Source organism: Erinaceus europaeus, chromosome 2 (genome assembly GCF_950295315.1).
Source record: "Erinaceus europaeus chromosome 2, mEriEur2.1, whole genome shotgun sequence".
Classification (NCBI taxonomy): Eukaryota; Metazoa; Chordata; class Mammalia; order Eulipotyphla; family Erinaceidae; genus Erinaceus; species Erinaceus europaeus.
In genome coordinates, this window is record NC_080163.1 from 74,767,186 (window position 1) to 74,779,620 (window position 12,435).

Below are 12,435 nucleotides of genomic sequence, written 5' to 3' on the forward strand. Positions count from 1 at the left end.
CTGTTAAGTGAATACACAGATCTTTCATTTTTTCTTTTAAGGATCTATTTACAAAATAATGATAGAGGGGAAGAGAGAACCAGAATATGAAACTGGTCCTTGCAATGTTAGGAATCCAACTTGGGAACCCATGCTTGAAGGTCTAATTCCACCACTTCCCAGGCACCAGACCTTTTACTTTTATTATTTTTATCTTGTTTTAGGAGAATTTTAAAACTACATCCACAAAAAGAGAGAGGAGAGAGAGGGAGAGGGAGAGGGATGTATGTGGGAAGGATATAATTGAAAAACTCATCATTTTAAAAATAAATTTTGTTACCATGACTTTTCTTCCTTTTCTCCACCCCCCCCCCCCCTTCTTTTGCTGTGGGGATCTTGTCCTTGCACCTTGCTCTTGGTGGACTCCTTCATCCCTTTCAGTTTCAGTTAGGAAGAGAGAGGGAGAGAGGTCTTCAAACATGGCATAGTGTGCACAATACAAGTGTGCTGTCTCTTTATGCCTAACATGAACTTTTTCTTTCTTTTTTTTTTTTTTAAATCAGAGCACTGCTTAGCTCTGGTTTATGGTGGTGCAGAGGATTGAACTTGGGACTTCAAAGCCTCAAAATGAGTCTCTTTGCATAACCATTATGCTATCTATCCTGCCTGACTCTTTTTTTTGCCTCCAGGGTTATTGATAGGGCTTAGTGCCTGCACCATGAATCCACTGCTCCTGGAGGCCATTTTTTCCCCCTTTTTGTTGCCCTTGTAGTTGTAGCCTTGCTGTGGTTATAATTGTTATTGTTGATGTCGTTCATTGTTGGATAGGACAGAGAGAAATGGAGAGAGGAGGGAAAGACAGAGGGGGAGAGAAAGACAGACACCTGCAGACCTGTTTCACCACCTATGAAGCGACCCCCCTGCAGGTGGGGAGCCGGGGGCTCGAACCGGGATCCTTAATCTGTTCCTTGCGCTTTGCGTCACGTGCGTTTAACCCACTAAGCAACCGCCCGACCCCCAACATTTTCTATTAGAAGACTTGGGTGAAATATTTGGTGTTACTACTAAAATGCTCTATAGAGGGAATTGGGCAATAGCTCAGCGGGTTAAGCGCAGGTGGCGCTAAGCTCAAGGACTGGCGTAAGTATAGCAGTTTGAGCCCCCAGCTCCCCACCTGCAGGGAAGTCGCTTCACTGAAGGTGAAGCAGGTCTGCAGGTGTCTTTCTCTCCCTCTCTCTGTCTTCCTCTTCTCTCTCCATTTCTCTCTGTCTTGTCCAACAAAGACAACAATAATAACTACAACAATAAAAATAAGAGCAACAAAAAAAGGAATAAGTAAATAAAATAAAATATTTTTTAAAATGCTGTATAGAGTAATTTGGTATAAAAGATTTTCTAAATTTCTTCTTTTTTTAATCTTTTTAATCTTTTTTTCCCCTTCTGTTGCCCTTGTTTTATCGTTGTTGTGGCTATTATTATTGTTGTTGTTGTTGGATAGGTCAGAGAGATATGGAGAGAGGAGGGGAAGACGGGGAGAGAAAGACACCTGCAGACCTTCTTCACCGCCTGTGAAGTGACTTCCCTGCAGGTGGGGAGCCGGGAGCTCCAACCTGGATCCTTAAGCCAGTCTTGTGCTTTGTGCCACCTGCGCTTAACCTGCTGCATTACCACCCGACGCCCGGGTTCTCTAAATTTCTTTGGAGTCTTTAAATTGGGAACTCCTTTAGGATGAGTTCATGTATTTAAGCACCTCTTATCACGGCAAAATAACTTGCTCAATAACATTTGGTAAAATGAATAAAACCCAAAATTAACAGCTGTGAAAGAGCTAACTTCATTATCCACTGCCTATTACTTCTTTTTATCAGATCCTCACTGTCCCAGGCTGACTTTTTCAGATAGACAGAGACAGGCAGAGGAGAGGGGAAAAAAACCATAGCACTGAAGTTTGCTTTGATGGGATGAGGGTTAGACTTTAAACCTGGGTCTCATATTATGACAGATCAGGCAAACTATGCAAGTGAATTTGTTTGCCAACCTTTAAAAAATATTTTATTTTTCATATATATATTTTTTCCTAAATGAGATGACACAACTAGAGAACCACTCTTGGTATGTTTGATGTAGTTTATCGAAGCCCTCGGCCTGAGACATACACAATTGAATTGTTGAATGCACTTGCCTGGTTTTGCCAATTTCCTTGACCATTATTCAGTTTCAAAATGGAAGTGGGGGTGAGGGTCTGGCGATAGAGCAGCGGGTTAGGCGCAAGGGGTGCAAAGCGCAAGGACAGGCGAAGGATCCCGGTTCCAACCCCTGGCTCCCCACCTGCAGGACAGTCGCTTCACAGGTGGTGAAGCAGGTCTGCAGGTGTCTGTTTTTCTCTCCCTCTCTTTGTCTTCCCCTCCTCTCTCCATTTCTCTCTGTCCTATCCAACAATGATGACATCAACAATAACAATAATAACCACAACAAGGGCAACAGAAGGGGGAAAAATGGCCTCCAGGAGCAGTGGATTCATGGTGCAAGCACTGAGCCCCAGCAATAATCCTGGAGGCAAAAAAAAAAAAAAAAAAAGAAATGGGAATGAAGAAAGGGAGAAGTTTCTGCTAATTGTTAACTTTGCACATTGACACCTGAGTTTAGAAAGATTTGATAAGAAGTCTTCAGAAAGCAAATTGAAGTGTTACTAAAGTCCTTAGGACAGCAGCTGCTAACTACTCATCTTTTTATTTCCTCCATTTTTCTGTTTCCTTCTTTAGTCATTGTCCGGTTGCACAGGTATTAATGAAGAAGTGGCTGACCCCATCTTTAAGTTCCTGTTAGGAATTTGAATATACTAAGATTTAAACTACTTTCTCAAACAAAAGCCAGTTCAGTACAATCAAGTTGCCTGGCATTGCTTATCTCATGCCTGTACAGCAACTTACGTTTCTATAAGCAATGATATAATGGGGAAATCCCTTATTTACTGTTTTTTTAAATTTTAATGTAATTTAATTTTTAATTATTGAATAGAAATTGAGAGAGGAGGAGGAAATAGAGAGAGACAGAGGGACACCTGCATCTCTGCTTCACCACTTGTGAAGCTTCCCCCTTGCAGGTGGTGACCAGGGACTTGAGCCCAGGTCCTTGTGTATGAGTGTATAGGTATGGAGGCTTGAGGCCCAAGTATCTTTTTTTTTTTTTGCCTCCAGGGTTATTGCTGGGGCTCAGTGCCTGCACCATGAATCCACTGCTCCTGGAGGCCATTCCCCCCCTTTTGTTGCCCTTGTTGTAGTTATTATTGTTATTGTTGATGTCATTTGTTGTTGGATAGGACTGAGAGAAATCGAGAGAGGAGGGGAAGACTGAGAGGGGGAGAGAAAGACAAATACCTGCAGACCTGCTTCACCGCCTGTGAAGCGACTCCCCCCAGCAGGTGAGGAGCCGGGGGCTCTAACCTCCTTAGTTGGTCCTTTTGCTTAGGGCCATGTGCACTTAACCTGCTGCGCTACTGCCCGACCCCCCCCCCCCCCAGTATCTTTTTTTTTTTTAGAAAGGAACTTTGGTGTATTTAATGAATTATATTTATTTATTCCCTTTTGTTGCCCATATTTTATTGTTGTAGTTATTATTGTTGTTGTTATTGATGTTCTTGTTGTTGGATAGGACAGAGAGAAATCGAGAGAAGAGGGGAAGATAGACACCTGCAGACCTGCTTCACCGCCTGTGAAGCAATGCCCCTGCAGGTGGGGATCCGGGGCTCGAACCGGGATCCTTACTCCGTCTTGGCGCTTCCTGCCAAGTGCGCTTAACCCGCTGCACTACCGCCCGACTCCCAATACAGTATTTTAACTATAGTCATCATTTTGTACATTACATTCCCATGATTTATGACTGAAAGCTTTTTGGTTTGTTTTTGTTTTAACTGAGGCTTTGTGCCAGCTTCCAGTAGGCTTCTCCATTCATTCCTCCCTCCCTTCTTTCCTTTCTTCCATATTTTCTTTCTCTTTCTTTCATAGAAAGTGAGAGACAAGGGGGTCAGGCAGTAGCGCCAGTGGGTTAAGCGCACATAGCACGAAGCGCAAGGACCTGTGTAAGGATCCTGGTTCCAGCCCAGCTCCCCACCTGCAGCAGCGGGGGGGGGGGCACTTCATGGGCAGTGAAGCAGGTCTGTAGGTCTCTGTCTTTCTCTTCCTCTCTCTGTCTTTCCCTCCTCTCTTGATCTCTCTGTCCTATTCAACAACAACAGCAATGACAATAAAATAATAATAATAACAACAACAAGGGCATAAAATGGGAAAAAGGCCTCCAGGAGCAGTGGATTTATAGTGCAGGCATGGAGCCCTAGCTCTGAAGAGAAAAAAAAAGAAAGAAGGAAAGAAAGAGAAGGATAGTGGATAGTGAGTCAGGAGAGCCAGAGAAAATAGGGGCACCACAGCACTGCTTCATCACTAATGAAGCCTACTGTCTATGTGATGACTGGAAGTTCTAACCTGGGTCTTGAGGACGAAGTGTGCTCTTACTAGATGAGCTATCTCTCAGCCTCCACAAAAGCCTTTTTAATTATGAGTGTCATGAATTTTGTACTGCACCATACTAACTGGAGAGGTTGATAGGAAAGAGCTTTCCCCCACCCCCCCACCCCCGCAGGTGGGGACTGGGGGCTTAAACCTGTGTCCTTGCACATTGTAACTTGTGTGCTCAACCAGGTGCACCACCATCTGGGCCCGATCTTTTCTCATTCAAGAGAACACTTAACATGAGATCTAGCCTCTTAATAATTTTTTCTTATTATCTCTTCCTCCTCTTTTTTTTTTTTTCCTTCATAAGAGCACTGCTCAACTCTGGTTTATTATGGTGCTGGGGGTTTAATCTGGAGCCTCAGAGCCTCAGACAGGAATGTCTTTTGGTATAGCCATTATGCTATCTTCCCCCACCCACAACATCAGAGATCAACAAGGACAACTTTCTTGCAATTGGGGGTATATTCATGGTCACAGACTCCTGAGGTGCCTCTCTTTGCAAACTGACAGTTCGTCTCCTCTCAGAACTCTATTCCAATCTGAATTTTTAATATTTATTTTTCCCTTTTGTTGACTTTTTTATTGTTGTGGTAATTATTGTTTGCCGCGGACCACTCAGTGGATGAGCAGCAGGAGGGTCAGGGGTCTTGAAGGCAACCTCCCAGGTGGGTCAGGAGTCGGCGAGGGAGAACAGATAGACACCACACTCTATTGGAGGGTGAATCTGGACTCGTTTTAATAGTGAAACTGCATTAGCTTTTATACTTTTTTCAGGTTGCCTAAGCAACCAGCTCATAAAGAAGTAACAATAGTCTTGTGGCTTTGGCAGGCTACATGTTATTCCCCCATAACTGTAAAGAATGGGTACAATACTTTGTATCGTTCTGTTCCCAGGGGAGGTCATACCCAGAATTGTTTTAGACTTTTGCTGAGGGCTATCTCTACCATTAATCTTCTATGGGGGCGTACAGATCTTTGCCTAGTCATGGACCACTGCTCATCTAGGTCTGGTACAGTTTAACTATTAATCTTTCTTTGTTTCAATATGTCAACTTGTACCTGGGAGGCCTCAATCTCTGTATTGTTTTTATGAGGGGCAAGTCATAACATGACTTGTTTTGTCCGTCTATGTTGACCCACCTTCTCCACTTTCATAATGTAACTTTCAAATTTGCTCCTGTGTAAGGGAGAGGGGGTGCTTCTGACTCTCCATTCCCACCAGGCACTGCCAAAGCATTATTAATCAATTGTGACAGTATAATTGTTTGTAGCAATAACGGGGGGAGAATGCGTCGACCCATTCTCGTCCTTCTGCCAAGCTTCTTTGAAGTCTGAATGCAGGTCCAGAGGAGATGACTTTGTCAGTCTCTCTGGTGGTCGTGACGGGGCGGTGCAATTGTTATTGATGTCGTCGTTGTTGAATAGGACAGAAAGAAATAGAGAGAGGAGGGGAAGACAGAAAGGGAGGGAAAGAGAGATACCTGCAGACCTGCTTCACTGCCTGTGAAGCGGCTCCCTTGCAGGTGGGGAGCCAGGGGCTTGAACAGGGATCCTTATGCCTGTCCTGCACTACTTTAGTGTACCTGTCTAGAAAGCACGTTTTCCATATGATCAGTTCATCTGACATATGACTGGGGAGATAGCATCATGATTATGAAAATGGACTTTCATGCCTGAGGCACCAAAAGTTATCAGTTCAATCCCCAGGACCACCACAAGTTAGAGCTGCAGAATGTGGATTCTACAAGGGACATTGCCAGCTGGAAAGTGTTTGCTACAAGTCTTGCTAGCTCTGGTAAAAAAAAAAAAAAAAATGGCATAAGGATCCCGGTTCGAACCCCGGCTCCCCACCTGCAGTGGAGTCGCTTCACAAGCGGTGAAGCAGGTCTGCAGGTGTCTATCTTTCTCTCCTCCTCTCTGTCTTCCCCTCCTCTCTCCATTTCTCTCTGTCCTATCCAACAACGACAACAACAATAATAACTACAACAATAATAACTACAACAATAAAACAACAAGGGCAACAACAAAAGGGAATAAATAAATAAAATAAATATTAAAAAAAATGAAAAACAAACAAAAAAATAATAAAATTATGTGGTCCAGGAGGTGGCACAGTGGATAAAGCACTGGATTCTCAAGCAGGAGGTCCTGAGTTCAATGCCTGGCAGCACATGTACCAGAGTGATGTCTGGTTCTTTCTCTCTCTCTCCTATCTTCATGAATAAACAAGTAAAATATTAAAAAATAAAATTATACATGCACACACACACATATATGTACATAAAATGCTCTTGGAGCCATTGAAATTGTAATCTGTTCTAGTTGAAACTTCTTCATGAACTTAAACTTGGTTTGCAAGGTAAAAGAAACTAGGATACACTGGCCAGTCAAGTGAGCTGGAAAATGCTGAATAAAATCATCCCCTGTAAGGGACTGAATTACTTCTCCCACCTTCATCTGTGTTTACCACATAGGAAACACCTGCTGGCCTCCACCTGTACCTTTGATTCTTTCCTCATAACTGTTGAAATATTAAGAAATGCACATCTGTTTACTCAGATGGGAGGGCAATCTCATTAGAGTCATAAAGTGTTATGATTGCTAATAATAAAATACTTGATGAATAGTGTGCTTGTAAGTGTGCTTGTAACTACTGCTACAGGTATTCATTCCTTTTTTTATTAGGCTTGAATTTTACAGTCTCCTAGTCCTATGAGTCCCTGCTTCTGTTACCTTAGGAATCTTTATAACAGCATGGCTTTATAAGAACTCTAAGTTAACAGTTAAATGAACTAGGACTCATTTCCTTATAGGGGAATAGAATTCCAAATGACTGATAGCTTGAGCCCATATAGAATTAGAATCCACTGTTTAATATTTCTGGGTGCCAAATAATATAAAATATAATTTATGAAATTGTAGAAGATTTGCTGTTAGCAAATAGAATTTGGAACCAGAAGACTAGAAGGTTAAGTAAGTCCCCATCTTTTAAACATTCTCTGTGATATAGGGGCAATACCTATCATTTTTAAATAATTACCTAGAAATCATTATTTTTTGGTATATATTTAAATACAAGATGATTATCTATTCAGCTGGTGTGTCCTCATCTCTATGCTGCTGTTCCTCTCTGCCTTATCCGTCTGTGCTCACTCAGGCTTCTGCTACATCCTGACCGGTACCATCTCTGCAGTGCATTATGCCCTTGGAAATGGAATTGTTTCCTCTGATTTCCTTGAGAAAATGCTAATAATGAAATTATCACCTCATCACATAAGAAAAATAATGTTCACGTAATTTCTTTTTCTTATTTTAAAGGGGGGCACTGGGCACAGAGCATAATGATTCTATTTTTAAATTTTTTTATCATCTTTATTTATTGTACAGACATAGCTAGAAATTGAGAGGAGAGGGGAGATAGGGAGAGAGACAGAGAGACACCTGCAGTACTACTTCACCACTTGTGAAGCTTTGCAGGTGGGGATTGGGGGCTTGAACCTGGGTCCTTGCGCATTGTAATGTGTGCTAACTCTAAAAAGAGAAAAGGATGTAACTGTAGATTGTGACTTAGAGATCAAGGTGGAAGTGTCCTGGGTTGATGTTTGAGGTTAACTTTTTTTTTTTTTTTTAACTAGAGCTCTACTCAGCTTTATCTCATGGTGGTTCTGGGAATTGAATCTGGAACCTTTAGTGCCCCAGGCATGAAAGTCTTTCTGCAGAAACATTATGCTGTCTCCCCAGCCCTAAAAGCAGCACTGCTTCACCACTCCTGAAACTTCTTCCTTGTAGGGGGTCCTGGGGCTTGAACCTGAGAGTCCTTGTGCATAGTAACATGAATGCCTGGCTCTTGGGGTTAACCTTTTTAAATTTTTGCTTCCAGAGTTTTCATCAGGGTTCCCCATACCTGTATGATTCGATTGCTCATGGTTCTCGTTCTCTCTCTCTCTCTCATATAGACCTTGAGAGGGAGTGAGAGATAGTGATAGACAGACACCACAGCACCACTCCACCATTTGTGAAGCTTCCCCCATATAGGTGCTCCCACATGGTAGCTTGGGCTTGAATCTTGGTCCTCAAACATGGTGAAGTATGTGCTGTATTAGGTGAACCATCTCCTGGGCTTTTAGATTAGCTACTTCATTTTAAATATTTATTTTATTTATTAGTGTATATGAGGGTTTCAAATGGAGACAGAGGAGAGAAAGAACCCAGACCATTGTCCTGATAGATGTGATGTTGGAAATCAAACCAGATGCTCCAGACATGCAAGTTTAATGCATTACCACTTGAGCCATTTCATTAGCTGCTGGAGTTCATTTCTTATAGGTTTGTTTGGTGTTGACTTTAATAATCTTAACATATATATTTTCTTTTTTTTCCCCCTAGGTGAATGTTGGATGTGTACCCAAAAAGGTAAAATTTTTGTTTCTCCTTTTTCCCTGCTCTTGTTGCTAAATTATGATCAGCATAACAATATTCCCAAATGTATAATTAAAAAAAAATCAAAGTGAACAACAAAAACAACAAATGTATCAGATAAAAATTGTATGAACAAAAAATAACTGAGGGGGGTGGGTGCTGGTGCACCAGGTTAAGCACACATGGCACGAAGTGCAAGGACATGCGTAAGAATCCCATTTTGAGGGAGTCAGACGGTAGCGCAGTGGATTAAACACAAGTTGCGCAAAGCGCAAGGACCGGCAGAAGGATCCCGTTTTGAGCCCCCGGGATCCCCACCTGCAGAGGAGTTACTTCACTGGCGGTGAAGCAGGTCTGCAGGTGTCTTTCTCTCCCCTTCTCTATCTTCCCCTCCTCTCTCCATTTCTCTCTGTCCTATCCAATGACGACATCAATAACAACAATAATAACTACAACAACAATAAAAAACAAGGGCAACAAAAGGGGAAAAAAGGGAGTCGGGCTATAGTGCAGCGGTCTAAGCGCAGGTGGCGCAAAGCACAAGGACCGGCATAAGGATCCCAGTTCGAACCCCGGATCCCCACCTGCAGGGGAGTCGCTTCACAGGCGGTGAAGCAGGTCTGCAGGTGTCTGTCTTTCTCTCCTCCTCTCTGTCTTCCCCTCCCTCTCTCCATTTCTCTCTGTCCTATCCAACAACAACAACAATAATAATAATAACTACAACAATAAAACAACAAGGGCAACAAAAGGGAATAAATAAATAAAATAAATATATAAAAAAAAATTTAAAAAGGGGGAAAAAAAGAAATCCCATTTTGAATACCTGTTCCCCACCTGTAGGGAGGTCAACCCGCTTCACAAGCAGTGAAGCAAGTCTGTAGGTGTCTTATCTTTCCCCTTCTCTGATTCATCCTCCTCTCTCAATTTCTCTCTGTCCTATCCAGCAACAATAACAACAACTATAACAACAGCAACAACATAAAAGGAAAAAATAGCCGTAGTGTAGGCACTGACCCCCAGGGATAACCCTGGAGGCAAAAGTAAATAAATAAAAATAACTGAGGGCTCAACCTAAAAATGGATTAGACAATGGGATATTTTACTGTCATGTATTATTATTATTATTATTTTTTTACCAGAGCACTGCTTAGCTCTGGCTTATATGGTGGTATGGAAGATTGAACCTGTGACTTTGGAGTCTCAGGCACAAGAGTCTCTTTTCATAACGATTATGCTATCTACCCCCACCCTGTCATATATTTTTTAAAAAGGCTTATTTATTGAGAAAGGAAGAAGAGAGAACCAGAGCATAATTCTGGCACTTAACAGTTCAGGGAACCAAACTCAGGATCTCATGCTCATTGAAAGTCCAACACTTTATGGATATCAAGCTACCTCCTAGATCCTTTATGGATAAAGCCACCTCCTAGGTCCACTAAGAAGCCTGGAAATAGTTTCTAAGACTGGCTTAGCATTTAAGGATCTGAAAGGACTCTGGCTTCACTCCTTCTTTCCATTATGATATCCTAGGTATATCATCAACAGTAGTGTGCCCTGTACAGCTCTGTGGCCATAGGCTGGTTCCTGGAGCTCCAGGCATGATATTTAGAGCCAGCTGTGTCTCCCTACATTGCTTTAGGTTCTTCTGGTCACCACTGAGCTCTCCCTGTCCGGGAGATGGGGAAGGAAGGGTTGTTGGAGAGAACCACAGAATTATTAGCCTCAGAACACTAATCGCTTCATGCATGCAAAAATAAATTAGTCTGGGACATCTTCCATGCTTTAAATTCTTACGGTGAAAATTATTTTATTTTATTTTTTTAAGTATTTTTATTTATTATTGGATAGACACAGAGAGAAACTGAGTGGGGGTGGGGAAGATAGGGAGAGAGAAACATCTGCAGCATTGTTTCACCAGCTTTCCCCCTGCAGGTGGGGACCAGGGACTTGACCAGTTGAGTCCTGAGTCCTTGTACACTGTAATGTGTATTCTTAACTAGGTGCACCACTGCCTGGCCCCAAAGATTTTATTTTATATTATTATTATTATTATACCCACTTATTATTTTTACTTTTTTTGCCACTAGTGTTATTGCTGGGGCTTGGTGCTAGCACTGTGAACCCACCACTTCCGGTGGCCATTTCTTTCTCTCCTCTCTTCGCCTCGCCTCACCTCGCTCTGCCCTTCTCCCTCCCATCCTTTCTTTCTGTTTTTTTTTTTTCTTCAATAGGACAATGAGAACTTGAGAAGGGAGGGGAGATAGAGAGGAAAAGTGAAAGATAGATACCTTCAGACCTGCTTCATCGCTCATGAAGCTTCCCCCCCGCATGTGGGGAGCGGGGGGCCTTGAACCTAGGTTCTTGCATAGAATGATGTGTGCGCTTTACTGGGTGTGCGACCACCTGGTCAGTGCCAAGTTTTAATGGGGGCACAGTAGGAAGATAACCAAGGATGCAACACCATATCTGGTATCAAACTTCCTTTGGTCTAAAAGATACAAAGACCAACAAAATATATTAGTCCTGGCATAGATAGCTATTTATTTGTAAAGGGCTGTTTTTGTTTATTTTGTTTTTGTTTTCCTCTCTTAATAGGGAGAAGTAGCCAGAAAATGTAAAAGCTTTTCTCTAGCTCTCAATTCAGGTGTTGATATGACCAAGGTGTAGTGGATGGTGGCAGATGGAGGCTCTTGTCAGTCAGGGCTCTGGTTCACTATCTGCAACCCTGTTTAGTTTTGCAGAGGCAGGATGTTAGCCTCTAGCTTTTTAGTTTGTCATTTGTTTGTCCTCAGAATTTATTTTTCCCCCCAGGAAGACAAGAATTTTTTTTTCTAGAAAGATGATGTTTCTTTTCTTTTTCTGTTTTTTATATTTATTTATTTATTTATTTTCCCTTTTGTTGCCCTTGTTTTTTAATTGCTGTAGTTATTATTGTTGTTGTTATTAATGTCATTGTTAGGACAGAGAGAAATGGAAAGAGGAGGGAGAGACAGAGGGGGAGAGAAAGACAGACACCTGCAGACCTGCTTCACCGCCTGTGAAGCGACTCCCCTGCAGGTGGGGAGCCGGGGCCTTGAACCAGGATCCTTACACTGGTCCTTGTGCTTTGCACCACGTGCACTTAACCCACTGCGCTACCGCCGACTCCCAGCCCTTGTTGTTTTTTACTGTTGTAGTTATTATTGTTGTTGTTATTGATGTCGTCGTTGTTGGATAGGACAGAGAGAAATGGAGAGAGGAGGGGAAGGCAGAGAGGGGGAGAGAAAGATAGACACCTGTAGACCTGCTTCACCGCCTGTGAAGCGACTCCTCTGTAGGTGCGGAGCCAGGGGCTCGAACCAGGATCCCTACCTACGCTGGTGCTATCACGTGCACTGCGTGATAACCCACTGCGCTACCACCCAACTCCCACTTTTCTTTCTTTCTTTCTTTCTTTCTTTCTTTCTTTCTTTCTTTCTTTCTTTCTTTCTTTCTTTCTTTCTTTCTCTCTTCCTTTCTCCCTTCCTTCCTTCCTTCCTTCCTTCCTTTC

At 42.5% G+C, this 12,435-nt stretch overlaps 1 protein-coding gene across 1 annotated transcript in view; it reads left to right on the forward strand.

Moving 5' to 3' along the window:
- Nucleotides 1-12,435, forward strand: part of GSR (glutathione-disulfide reductase) — a 64,210-nt gene that overhangs the window by 1,316 nt on the left and 50,459 nt on the right. The window contains exon 2 of the mRNA XM_060183059.1: nucleotides 8,874-8,900. Within this exon, the coding sequence (XP_060039042.1) occupies nucleotides 8,874-8,900 (27 nt within the window). The remainder of the gene's footprint in view (nucleotides 1-8,873; nucleotides 8,901-12,435) is intronic.